General features: G+C 39.7%; 1 protein-coding gene across 1 annotated transcript; it reads left to right on the top strand.

The window, feature by feature from the left end:
- Positions 1-4867: 4867 nt before the first annotated feature.
- Positions 4868-10714, top strand: Tmem70 (transmembrane protein 70). Its single transcript, XM_047563244.1, has 3 exons — positions 4868-5220; positions 6629-6734; positions 10091-10714. Exons 1-3 carry the CDS (start codon positions 5014-5016, stop codon positions 10546-10548), a joined length of 771 nt encoding a protein of 256 aa, XP_047419200.1. The 5' UTR covers positions 4868-5013; the 3' UTR covers positions 10549-10714.
- Positions 10715-13034: the final 2320 nt, after the last annotated feature.

Raw genomic sequence — 13034 nt, 5'->3', positions numbered from 1 at the left:
TTCGTTCAGTGTTTACTGAAAACTAACCACGCCCCCACTCCCACTCTGGGGGCCATTCTCCGCCCTCAGTCTAGTTTCCTGGGTTTGCTCAATTCCCCTAGATTTTGAGCTCATTCACGGAAAGTCCAGGCGCTTTGACGCTCAACTTGGGGGACCATATTTCCCTTTCCTCCCCCTGCTTCGCTCCCCCATCTCCGAACCTCCTCCTCTCGCTCTCTTTCGAACACCCTATACTGTGGTTAGATATAGGCACCTTTCCAGGAAGTCTGAAACAGCTAAATTAAGTTCACTTTCTTCTGCTTTTGTGGAGTGTGGCATGAAGAGGATGTTAGGACCAAGGCACTCACCTTTGCAAGTTACTCAGCCAGGGACTGTTGTACAATAATACCTACAAAAGGAAAGCAGATAGGGGGGATTCAGTTTCTTGTTGAATTGATTAATGACTTCTGCCTGAAAGACTGTTTTGGTTTTTTGTTTTGTTTTAAGTGGCCGTGCTGGGTATCAAACGCAGGGCCTTACGCATGCCAGGCAAGCATTCTATCACTGAGCTACATCCCCAGTCCTAAAAGGCTTTTAAAAATTCATTTGGCCAGTAAAAGATAGTGCATTTTAAAAATGAATTGCCAGACTAGAAATGCTGCCCTGGATTAAATTTTCAAAGCCTTTGCAGAAATAATAAAGGTTTTCGTAGTGCTGGTAGCTCAAAATGGAGTTTGATGTGTGTGTGTGTGTGTGTGTTGGGGGATGGCGGGAAGGGGAGCATTGGGGTGCAGATGAAACTGAGGGAAAACCTGAAAAAACACTTCAACTTTTAGTTACTTGCTTTTAATCATCAATTTTAGAGGTCCCATAGCCAAACAATATACTTCCATTAGCTTTGTGATAAATAACACCTCTGATATATGAGTCTTAATGGTAAGGGTTGCCTAAGTTTTTTTCCAGGAACTTGTAAGGCTGCTTTTGTCTATCTCCAAATGACTAAAATCACTGACTCTTTGCTTAGGCCTTTGCAGGTGTCCAGTGGGTGATTTTTGATAACAGAGGGGTAGCACTCTCAGATCACCTGAATGCTGCTATTTTCTGGAATGGAGAATTATGGAATTTGATTACATGTGCACAGACCACTGATTGCTTCACTCTTCCCTGCCCCTAATTGCCCATGTCTCAGACCACCCTGTTTCTTGAGCCTATAAATACCTCTCTCATGGTTTGGATATGAAATGTCCCCCAAAGGACCATGTGTTGAAGATTTGGTCCCCAGTGATCAATGGCGGAGCTTTTGAGAAGTGATTGGATCATAAGAGCTCTAACATCATCATGATGAATTCATAGCTGAATGAACTTACTGGGAGGTAGTGGAACTATAAGAGGTAAAGTGTAGTTGGAGGAAATAGATCACTGGGGTGTGCCCTGGAAGGGTATCCGAAACCATGAACCAAGATAAATCTTTATTCCCTTGTTTTTCTCAGGTATTTTTGTCACAGTGACACAAAACTGACTAACAAGTCTAGACCTTATCCTTGGGAAGGAAGATTTGAGTCTAATTTTCCTCTTTCTACATGATTGGTACCTAGTGAATAAATTCTTCTGCAAAATTAATTGTTTTGTTTGCTGCTAATGGCAAGAACCTGTGCTTGCAGGGGAAGAAGTGATAGCCCTTTAAATGACTGCTAATACTCTTTCAGGATTGTTTTTAATTTTGTTTTGTTTCAGAAAGGCCCTCCAGAGAAAACCACAAAGAACCTGCTTAAACTAGTCAAAACCACTGAGTCACTCTTCTGGATGACCTAGAGTAAGCAAAATTTGGTCATCATAATCTCATATGGTCATTATGGTCAAGTGCAGTGCCATATGCCTGTAATCCCAGTGACTTGGGCGGCTGAGACAGGAGCATCATGAATTCAAAGCCAGCCTCAGCAATTTAGTGAGGTCCTAAGCAACTCAGCGAGACCCTGTCTCTAAATAAAATATAAAAAAGGGATGGGGATGTGGCTCAGTGTTTTGTACCCCTGGGTTCAATCCTCGGTACAAAAAAAATCTCATTATGATGCTCATCCACAGAGTGGATGGGGGTCTGGTCTGCCATCTTTGAACATACAATGTATGAAGCATGATCTCCAACCATGCTAGTCAGCTTTTCATGGCTGTGGCCAAAATACCTGACAAGAACAACTTAAAGCAGGAAAGGTTTATTTTGGCTCACAGTTTCAGAGGTTCAGTCCTTGGTTGGCTAACCACGAAGCAGAAACATCTTGGTGGAAGGGCACGGTGAAGGAAAGCTGCTCAGCTCATTTCAGTTTGGAAGGAGAAAGAGACAGAGACAGAGATACATAGATAAAGAAGTCAGAGCACATCCCAGTAACCTACTTCCTTTAGCCATGCCCCACCTGCCTACGTTACTAGCTGGTAGTCCATTCAAATTATTAATCCATCAAATGGATTAGTCCACTCATGAGATTAGAACTCTTGTAATACAATCTTTTCACCTCTGAACATTGCTTCATTGCCTACCACATGAGCTTTTCAAGGAAGATTTCTAGATCCAAACCATTACACCAACTGAGTATGCTCAGGAATGTACCTGCCTATAGAGGTGAAGATAAGTCATTTCAAGATCAATATGCATGAGTCTTCTCCATAAAATTCCCTTGCCCTCTGTCTTAAGAGAGACACTGCTTTAGGAAGTATCCCTAGTGGTCTTCTTACTTGCTGCAAGTAATAAACCTTTCTTCCCTCTTTTATCTCTTGGTTTTGCTTATTGGCTTTGAAGTCACCAAGAGGGAACCCATTGCATTTGGTTATACTGACCAGCACGCAAAATGGGCCTGGTTCAGTAACAAAGAGAAGCCTGTGGGCTCATTTTCAATCATGTTTCCTCCTTTAGTGTAGAAGGAAACAAGCAAACAACAATCCACAAACATTATATACATTACATACAACAGTGGTGGTCATGCTTTCTAAAAGTTATATTCATTTTTTCAATTTTTCCATAGGCTTCCATCTTTGTTTTTTTATTCCTTTAGTGCTGAGGATTGAATCCAGAACCTCCTGCATGCTAGGTGAGAGTTCTATAACTGAATTACATCCCCAACCCTTTCAACTTTTTATTTCATGTCAGGGTCTCACTAAATTGCCGACGTTGGCCTTGGATTTATAATCCTTCTGCCTCAGCCTCTTGAGTAGCTGGGAGAAAAGTTGTGTGTGACCATATGCAGCCTACAGGTTATTTTCTTTTTAAGCAACCTTAGAATCATTCTAAAATTCCTTTCAAATAGCTTATATTCAACAAATACCTCTAAATTATAAGTACGGAAAATCTATGCAACCATAAATAACAATCCTATGTAATTGTATAGCACAGTTTTCAGAATATAATATCATTTTAGCTATTTAGATACCTTCAGAAGTAGAACAAATATTTTCATCTACTTACAGTATCTGCAGGAAGAAAGTAAACTTGACAGATGATATAAATTCAAATTCAATAACTGATAACATCCTTTGTATGAAAAGAAAAATTTAAATATGTATCAGTAAGATAATGGGTAATGAATATGAATGACACTAAACTCTTTCTTTTAAAAGGTGGCAGGATTGTGGGTATAGCTGAAGTTCAGTGACAGGGTGCTCACCAAGCATGTGGGAGGCCTTGGACTTAATCCACAGCAGCACCAAAAAAGATAATAATGGATAATAACTACAGGAAAATTTATTCACAAAGTAGCATCCCTTAATCCTTCTAGAGATCCTTTCCACCTCCTACCCCAAATAGTTTTTCGAGTTGTCACTGTGATCACATTTTATTGTTGCCTCTGAATTTGTTCCTTTCTTGAGCAAATAAGGTTCCAAATCAAAAACAGTTTTATTCTTTTTCTCCTGTACTGGGGAATGAAACCGAGGTCACTTTACTACTGAGCTACATTCCCAGTTCTTTTTATTTTTTGAGATGGGAACTCAGATTGCCGAGGGTCCCGCTAAATATCCGAGGCTGACCCTGAACTTGCAATTCTCCTGCCTCTCAATCTCCCAAACTTCTGGGATTACAGGCGGTTGCCACGCGCCTGGCTGAGAACAATCATGGTTCTGAAATAGTGGTAAACACGTATCTCTCTACCAGTCCATTCTTCAAGAAAGCTGAATGGGAAGTCGCTTTGAAGACATTATGAGGTCAAATTTATCATGATCTCCTTTGAGTTTCTGTAGCAATTTGTATACCATATATCTCAATCATATTAAATTAAACTTTATTTTGGGGTGTTTCCCCACTGTTAGCATTGTGGATTCCTGAGTCATCCTCTGTTCCTACTTAAGTTCTGGCAATAGAGGTCAAATATCACTTATTTATTTATTTGCTGTGCTGGGGATCGAATCCAGTGCCCAAGTATGGTTAGACAAGTGCTCTACCAGTGAGCTACATCCCCAGCCCCACCCAACACCTCTTTAATGGGTCATGAACAAATGTGTATATGAATGTGAACGAATACTGAAAAAAAAATTTGATAACAAGTATCAAAATTATATAAGCATGTCCCGTTTTTCTATCATTTCAATGGCCAAATCAGATTATTCACTTCTGTTCAAATCGCATCATATTCTTTCCGTTGAGATAGGCTAGAATCATTTCCTCAAAGCAAACAGTTTTTAGGACCTGGAAAACGACCTCCATAAGAATGAAGGACAGACTTTGTCCTTCTCACGCGGCTCTCCCCTCTGTCCTTCCGCACTACTACAATGAGGGTCAAACCCTAACAAGGGGACGCCGGGCACAGATTGACTTTGTAGATCCTGGACCCCAAGAGAGTGCTCTCGGCTCTCAGCTCGGTCTACCGGAACCCGTGTGGCAGGTAAGGTTGCAAGCCGGGCTCAAAAATCTGCGCACGCGCGGGTGCCAGTCCTGCGGACGCACTGACCAAGGCGTGCGCTCCGAACCAAAGCTGGTGTCTGTAAAGAGCGGTGCCTGGCACCCCTTCGCCTCAGCTGCAGGGCAGTCCGCCGCCAGTTCCCGTCCGCGGCATGCTGCAGCTAACGTTGGTCGGCCGGTGGGCGGCCGGGCTGAGGCCTGGCGGGAAGAGGACCGCATTGTGGGCGGCTGCCGCGCTCCGAAGTCCCAGCGTGGCGGTCTCGCGGGCAATCTGCAGCAGGCCTTTGGGGCCGGTGGCCGGCGGGAGCGCGGGGCTCCAGGGTGCCCATCCCCTTCTCCGGCGTCCGGAGCGAGTGCAGGTAGGCCGTCCGAGGTTCGGGTGACAGGGTGCGGCCGCAGCGTTCGGCCGGGGGGTAGCCTACGCGGCTCTCTGTGACTGCGTTCTCCTGACTGACAGTTCCTGGCTGGAGTGCAGAAGGAGCCCTCCCTGTGCGGGGCTCAGTCCTGGGGTTAACTGCCTCCTCGAGTCTGGGAGCACCAAGGGGAAGTTGAAAGTGGGTTATTTTCTTCCAAAATTCTCTACAGGTGATTCCTAATCCAGTGGGTTTCTGATGACAACTTGGCCTTAGCTTCTTTTCTGCCCATAAGCAGAAGCTCGGAAGAGTTAATTTGCAAAGAAACTGGATTCAGGCACTTGGGAATTGAACTGCAACAACTCGAGTAACCTTTGTTGTATTTTATTAATTAAGTAGGTTGACACTTCCCCCAGCCCTTGAGGGGGATCGAACCCCAGGACCTTAGCTGGGGTAGGGCTCTACACTGAGCTGCATCCCCAGGCTAGGTGGCTCCATTTTTAGGAATGCCTTTGGTCTCAGGGGAAAGATGAGGTGTGTACATTAATTTTTTCATTTTAATCTAAATAAATTGTGTCCTACACTTACAAAATGTCAAGATTGTCAAGCCTGTTTGAAATGTAGAACTGCTTAAGAAATTAGAATCGAATAGAATTTTAGTATAAAGAAATGGCGTGTGGGCGTTGTGTGGAGAATTCATGTTTCTGGATATTTGATATAGGATTTCCAGTACAAATGTTTTCCTTGTTAAGAGGAACAAGAAATAAATGCAAAGTATTTACAAGGCCTTAGGGAAAGACTTGCAGTTTTTTAAAAAATACTATCTATAGTATAGAATTTATAGAGTGTTTTACTTAGATTATTGTATTAAAATTAATTTCACTTTTTTTTTTTTTTTTTTTTGGTACAGAGAATTGAACCCAGGGGTGCTTAACCACCGAGCCACATTTATTTTTTATTTTGAGACAAGGTTTCACTAACTTGCTGAGTCTTGCTTTGGACTTGCCATCATCTGGCCCCAGCCTCCCAAACATCTGGGATTACTGGCTAATTTTACATATTATTTTTTTTAAAGTTATGCATTTAAATCAAATAAGAATGATGTTTTCATTAAGAAACTATCCCGTTTAACTTTTTTACTTATTGAAGTTCACACTAAATCTAAAAAGCTGAGAACTGGATCCAAGCCTACCAAACTCCCAACTCAGCACACTTCTCCTTATGACTGAAATTAAGCAAAACCATGCTGATAGTCAGTTTGATTTCTTTAGCTCTGTAGATTATTTGGGAGAATTATTCTTGTCACCTCATTGACAAATTATTATCTCATTTTTATTAAAATAACCTTTAAAAATTAATAGTTGGTTTAAAATGCAATTTAGTCTGTACTCATAATGGTCTCTTGTTTCAATAGATACCTATTTGTTGGCACAGATGTGTTCGATGCTTACATACACAACTTGACAAATCAGAAGATGGAAGGCTGATTTATACTGGGAATCTGGCCCGTGCAGTATTTGGTGGGTAATCAGAAATGATGGGGTTTCCTTTTTTTTCTTTTATTATAAAAAATATTCTCACCATATGTTAGGTATTGTTTTAGCATCTCTTAGTTACAGGACATAAAAATTAGATAATTTTTTTCTTGATGCCTGTTGATAAGATGTACAGGTTGAGATCTTTGCATTTTTAGGAGTTTTAAAAATATCTTTGAAGGCTTTGTTATAATTTTGTGATATTATGACATTCACACTTCCATTCTTTGGTCACCTCTTGGGGTATTTAACCAATAACAAAAGTGGAGAAAAGTGGAAAATTACCGCTAAGAATGTTGTTTTGGGGGGAGTAGAATAGGGGAGCTTTCCATTTTTGCTTTGTGGCTTAATTTGTCATTTAAAATGGGAATTGGGCTGGGGTGTGTGCCTCAGTGATAGGATGCTTGCCTACCATGCTTTTGGCCCTAGGTTTGATCCCCAGCATTACAGGTGGTGGGGGAAGCATGTAATGCTTGTATAATTCAAAATTATATAAATTATGCATTTGTTCAGGTTATCTTAGAATTTGCAACAGAGACATTTATTTAGTGGTTTCTGAAGTTAATTCATCAATAGGTCATTGAGTCTAGTGTCCTGTCTTGGGCCTGGGATACCTACATTGATGTCATTGAGATATGTTTTAACAGTGACCCCTGTCTGAATATAGATGCTATTTCTTGAAATATAGGAAGTTTTATTAATATATATGTCTTGTTCCCACTTGACTCCTTTCTGGAAAGGAGAAAATAGGAATTAATTTTGGTATGGGTAGTTTGTAATATTTGTGGAAGAGATAACTATTTGTGATATTAAAATTTGAGAATTCTAACTTGAGTTCTTTTAATATTATGATTAATAGAAAGTCACTTTGAGATAAAGATTAGTTCCTATATGGAAACTGAAAGAGAGACATTAAGATAGTACCATTCTTTTATTTATTTTTTTCTTTTTTTTGGTACTGGGTATTAAATCTAGGAGTGCTTTACCACTGACCTCCGTACCCAGCCCTTTTAATTTATTTTTTTAATTTTGAGACAGGGTCTCACTAAGTTGCTGAGACTGACCTTGAACTTGTGATCTTCCTGCCTCTGCCTTACAAGTCACTGGGATTATAGGCATGTGTCACCACACTGGGAAGTGGTACCATTCTCGAAGGTTTTCTAAATTACCAAATGTAGACCCTTGAGGAACATTTTAGTTTCAGTTATTGTTATTGGACTGGGGATGTAACTCAGTGCTAAAGCTCCCCTGTGTTCTATCTCAGTTCTGCAAATGAAACAAAAGGGCTGTGGATATAGCTCAGTGATAAGAGTGCCTGGCTTTAACCCCCAGTATCACACCCCCCCCCCAAAAACAAAAGAATAATAATAATAGTAAGATAACAGAAAGAACTTCATCAAGATGACATTCCAGTTGGGTCTTTTAAGACAAGTAGAATTTGAATATGAAGAGGTGTGAAAGGGGGGCATCCTAGGCTCAGAAGTAGTACAAGCAAAGGTACAAGAGTGGGAAAGCCTGGAATATGTTTAGAAAATAGCAATTACTTCACTCCTGGCAAAATAAAGTATATGTGTATATTAGTTTCCTTGGGTTTTCATAATTACAAAAAATCCAATGACTTAAAACAACAGGAATTTATTTTTCTAGTTCTGGAGGCTGGAAACAAAATCAAGGTATTGACTGGCCTTGCTCTCTTTAAGGCTCCAGGGAAGAATTCTTCCTTGCCTTTTCTAGCATTTAGTGGCTCCTAGCATCATAGCATTCCTTGGCTTGTAGTTGTGTACCTCCTCTCTGCCTTGGTCCTCACATGACAGCATTCTCTATCTCTCGTGTGTCTTTTTCTGTCCTTATAAGGACACTGTCACTGGATTTAGGGCCCACCCTAGACCAACATGATCTCATCTCAGTTTTTAAATCTGCAAAGAACATTGGAGAGTTATACAGAACTTCACATTCTGAAGTTCTGGGTGAACATGAATTTGTTGCGGGGGTGGGTGGGTGGGAGTGGAGTGGGGGATAACTGTTTATCCACTACAGTGTGACAGAAGTAATAGAGAAAATGTTTTGGAAGGGTTGAAGAGACTTTTCTATGTAGGAGGCAACTTGGTTCCCCTTTCTCCCATGTGTATCCATGTCATAGCAACTACATGTAGGAAGAGGAATGGAAATATTTTTAAATTACTAATGTACAATAATTAAGCCTCCAGCCAACAGCAGTGTTTGAGAGTATTGCTTTGTTAAAGCTTTACCAATAGTATGTTGTGAAACTTAAGGCTTTTGCCAGTTTGGTGGAAAACAGTATCTTACTGTAGGATTTTTGCTTTTGTTTTTGGCAGTACTGGGGATTGAACCCAGGGGCACTCTACACTGAGCTACTGCATCCAGCCCTTTTTATCTTGAGACAAGGTCTTGCTAAATTGCTGACGCTGGCCTCTTGGAAATTTTTCTGCCTTAGCCTTCCAAGTAGCTGGGATTACAGGTGTGTGTTATGGTGCTCAGCCCTATATGTTTCTCAACCCCTAGTGGTATTTATTTATTTTTTAGTGGGGATGATATACTGTTTTGGTGATTTACTGAGCAGTTAGCCTGATAGAATTGCCCATGTTAAACATTTTATGTGTTACTTGCTAGAAAGTTTTATTTGATAACCTGATGTCTGAATCAACTTTTATAGTATAATAACTTTTATAATATAGTAATAAGAGGAATATTAAATCTTTAATGGTTGAGGCCATTTAATCCTAAAGCAGATTTCCTACCTGGCGAGTCAATGTGTTGTAATGGCCAATGGTAGGGAGTATAAAGTAAAAAGCCTGGATTTGAATCCCAGTCCAGGTACTTAGTAGCTATATGCCATTGTACAGGTGCTTCATCTTTCTCATTTTTTTCTCCTGTTTATTTTCTTCACAGTGCTGGGGATCAACCTAGGGCCTTGTATGTGCTAGGCAAGTACTCTACCATGATCTGTGCCCCCAGATATAATCTTATTTATTTATTTATTTTTTTTGGGTGCTGGGGTCGAACCCAGGGCCTTGTGCTTACAAGGCAAGCACTCTACTGACTGAGCTATCTCCCCAGCCCCCTAATCTTATTTTTTAAATGGGTTGATAATAACAATTATACATCTATCTTATAGGACTTTTCTGTGAATTTCATGAATAAAAAATGTAAAATATGCAAAGTGCTTAAGACAGCCCATTGTGTAATAAGCACTATATTTGTATTTTGATTTTGATATTAGTATTTTGACGATGATATAGGAAGAAGAGGTGGAAGAATTACTAGGATAGCTTGATTCTTTTAAAAGTGTTAACCCTCTCCCATTTTCTTTTCCCTTTTAGGTGTGAAATGTTTTTCTTATTCTACAAGTATGCTCAGCATTGCATTTCTACCATACATTTTTGCACAAAATAATATTATATTTGGAAGTCTGCCTTTGCAAATCTTATTTTATGGCATCATAGGAAGCTTTACAGTGATCACCCCAGTGCTGCTTCACTTTGTTACAAAAGGCTATGTTATTCGGTTGTACCATGAGGCCACAACGGACACTTACAAAGCCATCACTTACAGCGTCGTTCTTTCAGAAAAAACTACGGTATTTCACCAGAATGATGTGAAGATTCCAGACAGCACACATCCTTTTACCACATTTTATGCTAAAACAAAATCACTGTTAGTTAATCCGGGGCTCTTTCCAAACCCTGAAGACTATAACCATCTAATGGGTTATGACAAACCATTCACTTTTGACACAGAAGAAACCAATGAAAAGAAACAGTTTGAGGATGAGAAATAAGCCTGTTGTTTTTATGTTTGTGTTTAATTGTGATTTTTGTTTCAATGTATAATAAGATTGTCTTTACTTTTGTATTCTGTTAGTGATTATTAAAATAATTTAGAACTATGAGATTCTAATTTTCAGAGAATGATGTTCCTTTATAATAAATAAGCTATGTTTGAAAAACAAAGCATAGTATCATTTTTGTTTTAAAAAGTGTGAATATTCGCTGTTGCATGGTGGTGCACTCCTGTAATCCCAGTTATGCCGAAGGCTGAGATAGAAGAATGACAAGTTGAAACCAGCCTACGCAATTTAGTAAGATCCTTATCAAAATAAAAAAAGTGGACTGGGGATGTAGGTCAATGGTAGAGTGCCCCTAGGTTCAATCCCCAGTACTGGGAGAAAAAAATGTGAATATTTATGTACCTGTTCATGTATACCTGGATAATACATGCCTCTAAATGGGATCAGATGTCAAAAACAATAAGGAGAGTTATATTTTTCTTGTGTTTGGATTTTTCTAATTATATGAATATTCTTTTCCTACTTGAAAAACATTTTGAAAAATTCACTAATGATGGGAAGCAATATTGGTCTGTTTCCTTTAGTTCAGAATACAGGTTTTTACTTACCTCTTCATGGTTGTCCTGTCCATGTCATGAGTGTCCATGTACAATTGAGTTTGTAATCAGCTCCAAAATGGTAACCTAAGTAGGGCTGTCTTCAGTGGTGCCATCTGTCTTTCCACATGTGCTCGTCTCTCTTGGCACATTATCAGAATAGGAGAATCACTGATAAGAAGGCCAATACCTTCTATAAAATAACAATTTATGCTAGCTTTATCAAGAATTTGCACTTGAAGATTTTTATCTCTAATTATGAATGGAAGTTGGTTCTTGTAAAGGCTTCAAACCGTGCTGTTTCAAACCCTGAAGACTATAACCATCTAATGGGTTATGACAAACCATTCACTTTTGACACAGAAGAAACCAATGAAAAGAAACAGTTTGAGGATGGGATAGATGTTTAAGTGCCTAGAATGTGCCTGGTAGTTTGCTAGTTACTAGAGTAATATGAGCAAAACACCCAGTCTGTCTTCATGGAGTTGACTAACAAATGTGTGGCCAGCCATGATAGTAAATTTAACTGAGTCTTGGCCAGGTGTGGTGGCACACAACTGTGATCCCAGCGACTCAGGAGACTGAGGCAGGAGGATTGAAAGTTAGAAGCCAGCCTCAGCAACTAATGAGACCCTCTCTCAAAAAATAAGGAATGGGGATGTAGCTCAGTGGTAAAGTACACCTGGGTTTTATTTCCAGTATTGGGGGGAAAAAAAACCCTTTATATGCCTGGCATGTATATGAGGGAGACTGTTAAATGTATATGAGGGAGACTGTTAGAAGCAGCAGGACTAGGCATAACTAGTTCACAGAAAAAGGTCATTCAAATCTCAGGTTGCCAGAAGCTTATTCATAGAGGATAGCTTGAGGCAGAAAAGTCATCCTCTTGTGACCTAGAGCCTGCCTTCTATTAGTATTGACCAGCTCATCAGACTCAAAATCCCCACGCCCCATTCCTCTGTGCCATCTTGTCCTCACTTGGGCCTCTGGTTGATTGCTCTTCAATCCTTTGTTGCTTGTTATTATCCTAGCAGAGAATGGGGTGAAGTATCTTTCTATAAAAAGTTATGCCAGGATCATATATGTTCATTGTGAATGTACTAGAAAGCAAAAACAACCCCCCCCCCAAATCATTTCTACTTCCACCTAGGAAAGAATGAAAAAAAGCACTGGCTAACATTTTAAGGTTTTCTTGATTCCCTCTCATAACTTGTTTTGAGAACAAAATTTCTCAATTGGTACAAAAGTCTTTACTATAATAAACCAAATATATTTATAATTCATACGAATGTAAACATTTACCTTCAACAAAAATGCAAAGAAGCATGTTACAAGATACAAAACCAGAAAACAAATTAATTGCTGCAGTAGAAAACCAATAACACTCATCTTTGGTCAGCAGAGCCTCTTTAAATTGGTAATCTAATAAAATAAAATGTTTTCCAGGCTTATCTTGTACATTTTCTGCCCCAGACCTGAAATGGACATTTTTTCCAAGGAACTATAAATTCTTTTAGAAGGAAATATTTTAAGATCTCTAGGGGGTGCTGGGTGTGATGATGCACACTTGTAATCCCAGCGTCACCGGAGGCTGGGGCAGGATTGCAAGCTTGAGACCAGTCTCAGCAATTTAGCTAGACTGTGACAAAAACATAAAAAATAAAAGAGTGGGGGGTGTAACTTAGTGGTAGAACACTCCTGGGTTTGAGCCCCAGTACAAAAAGAAAGATCTCTAGAGGTTTTTCATGGATTTTTGCTCTCCATTCCCCCATCTTTTAAATTTATTTTTAAATTTTGGTAAAAATATAATATAAAATTTGTCAACTTTTATAATGCTGGGGATAGAATCCAGGGCCTCACACATAATTTTGTCTACATCCT

This window comes from Sciurus carolinensis, chromosome 1 (assembly GCF_902686445.1).
Source record: "Sciurus carolinensis chromosome 1, mSciCar1.2, whole genome shotgun sequence".
Classification (NCBI taxonomy): Eukaryota; Metazoa; Chordata; class Mammalia; order Rodentia; family Sciuridae; genus Sciurus; species Sciurus carolinensis.
Note: the sequence above shows the minus strand (reverse complement) of the source record. Positions and strands in the feature narration are given on the sequence as shown.

What these genes read in the sequence shown, in the direction of transcription:
- Tmem70 (XM_047563244.1), top strand. Translation starts at nt 5,014, where the DNA reads ATGCTGCAGCTAACGTTGGTCGGCCGGTGGGCGGCCGGGCTGAGGCCT. An exon ending in GGCGTCCGGAGCGAGTGCAG is followed by an intron (nt 5,221 to 6,628) that starts GTAGGCCGTCCG and finishes TTGTTTCAATAG; the next exon opens with ATACCTATTTGTTGGCACAG. An exon ending in TCTGGCCCGTGCAGTATTTG is followed by an intron (nt 6,735 to 10,090) that starts GTGGGTAATCAG and finishes TTTCCCTTTTAG; the next exon opens with GTGTGAAATGTTTTTCTTAT.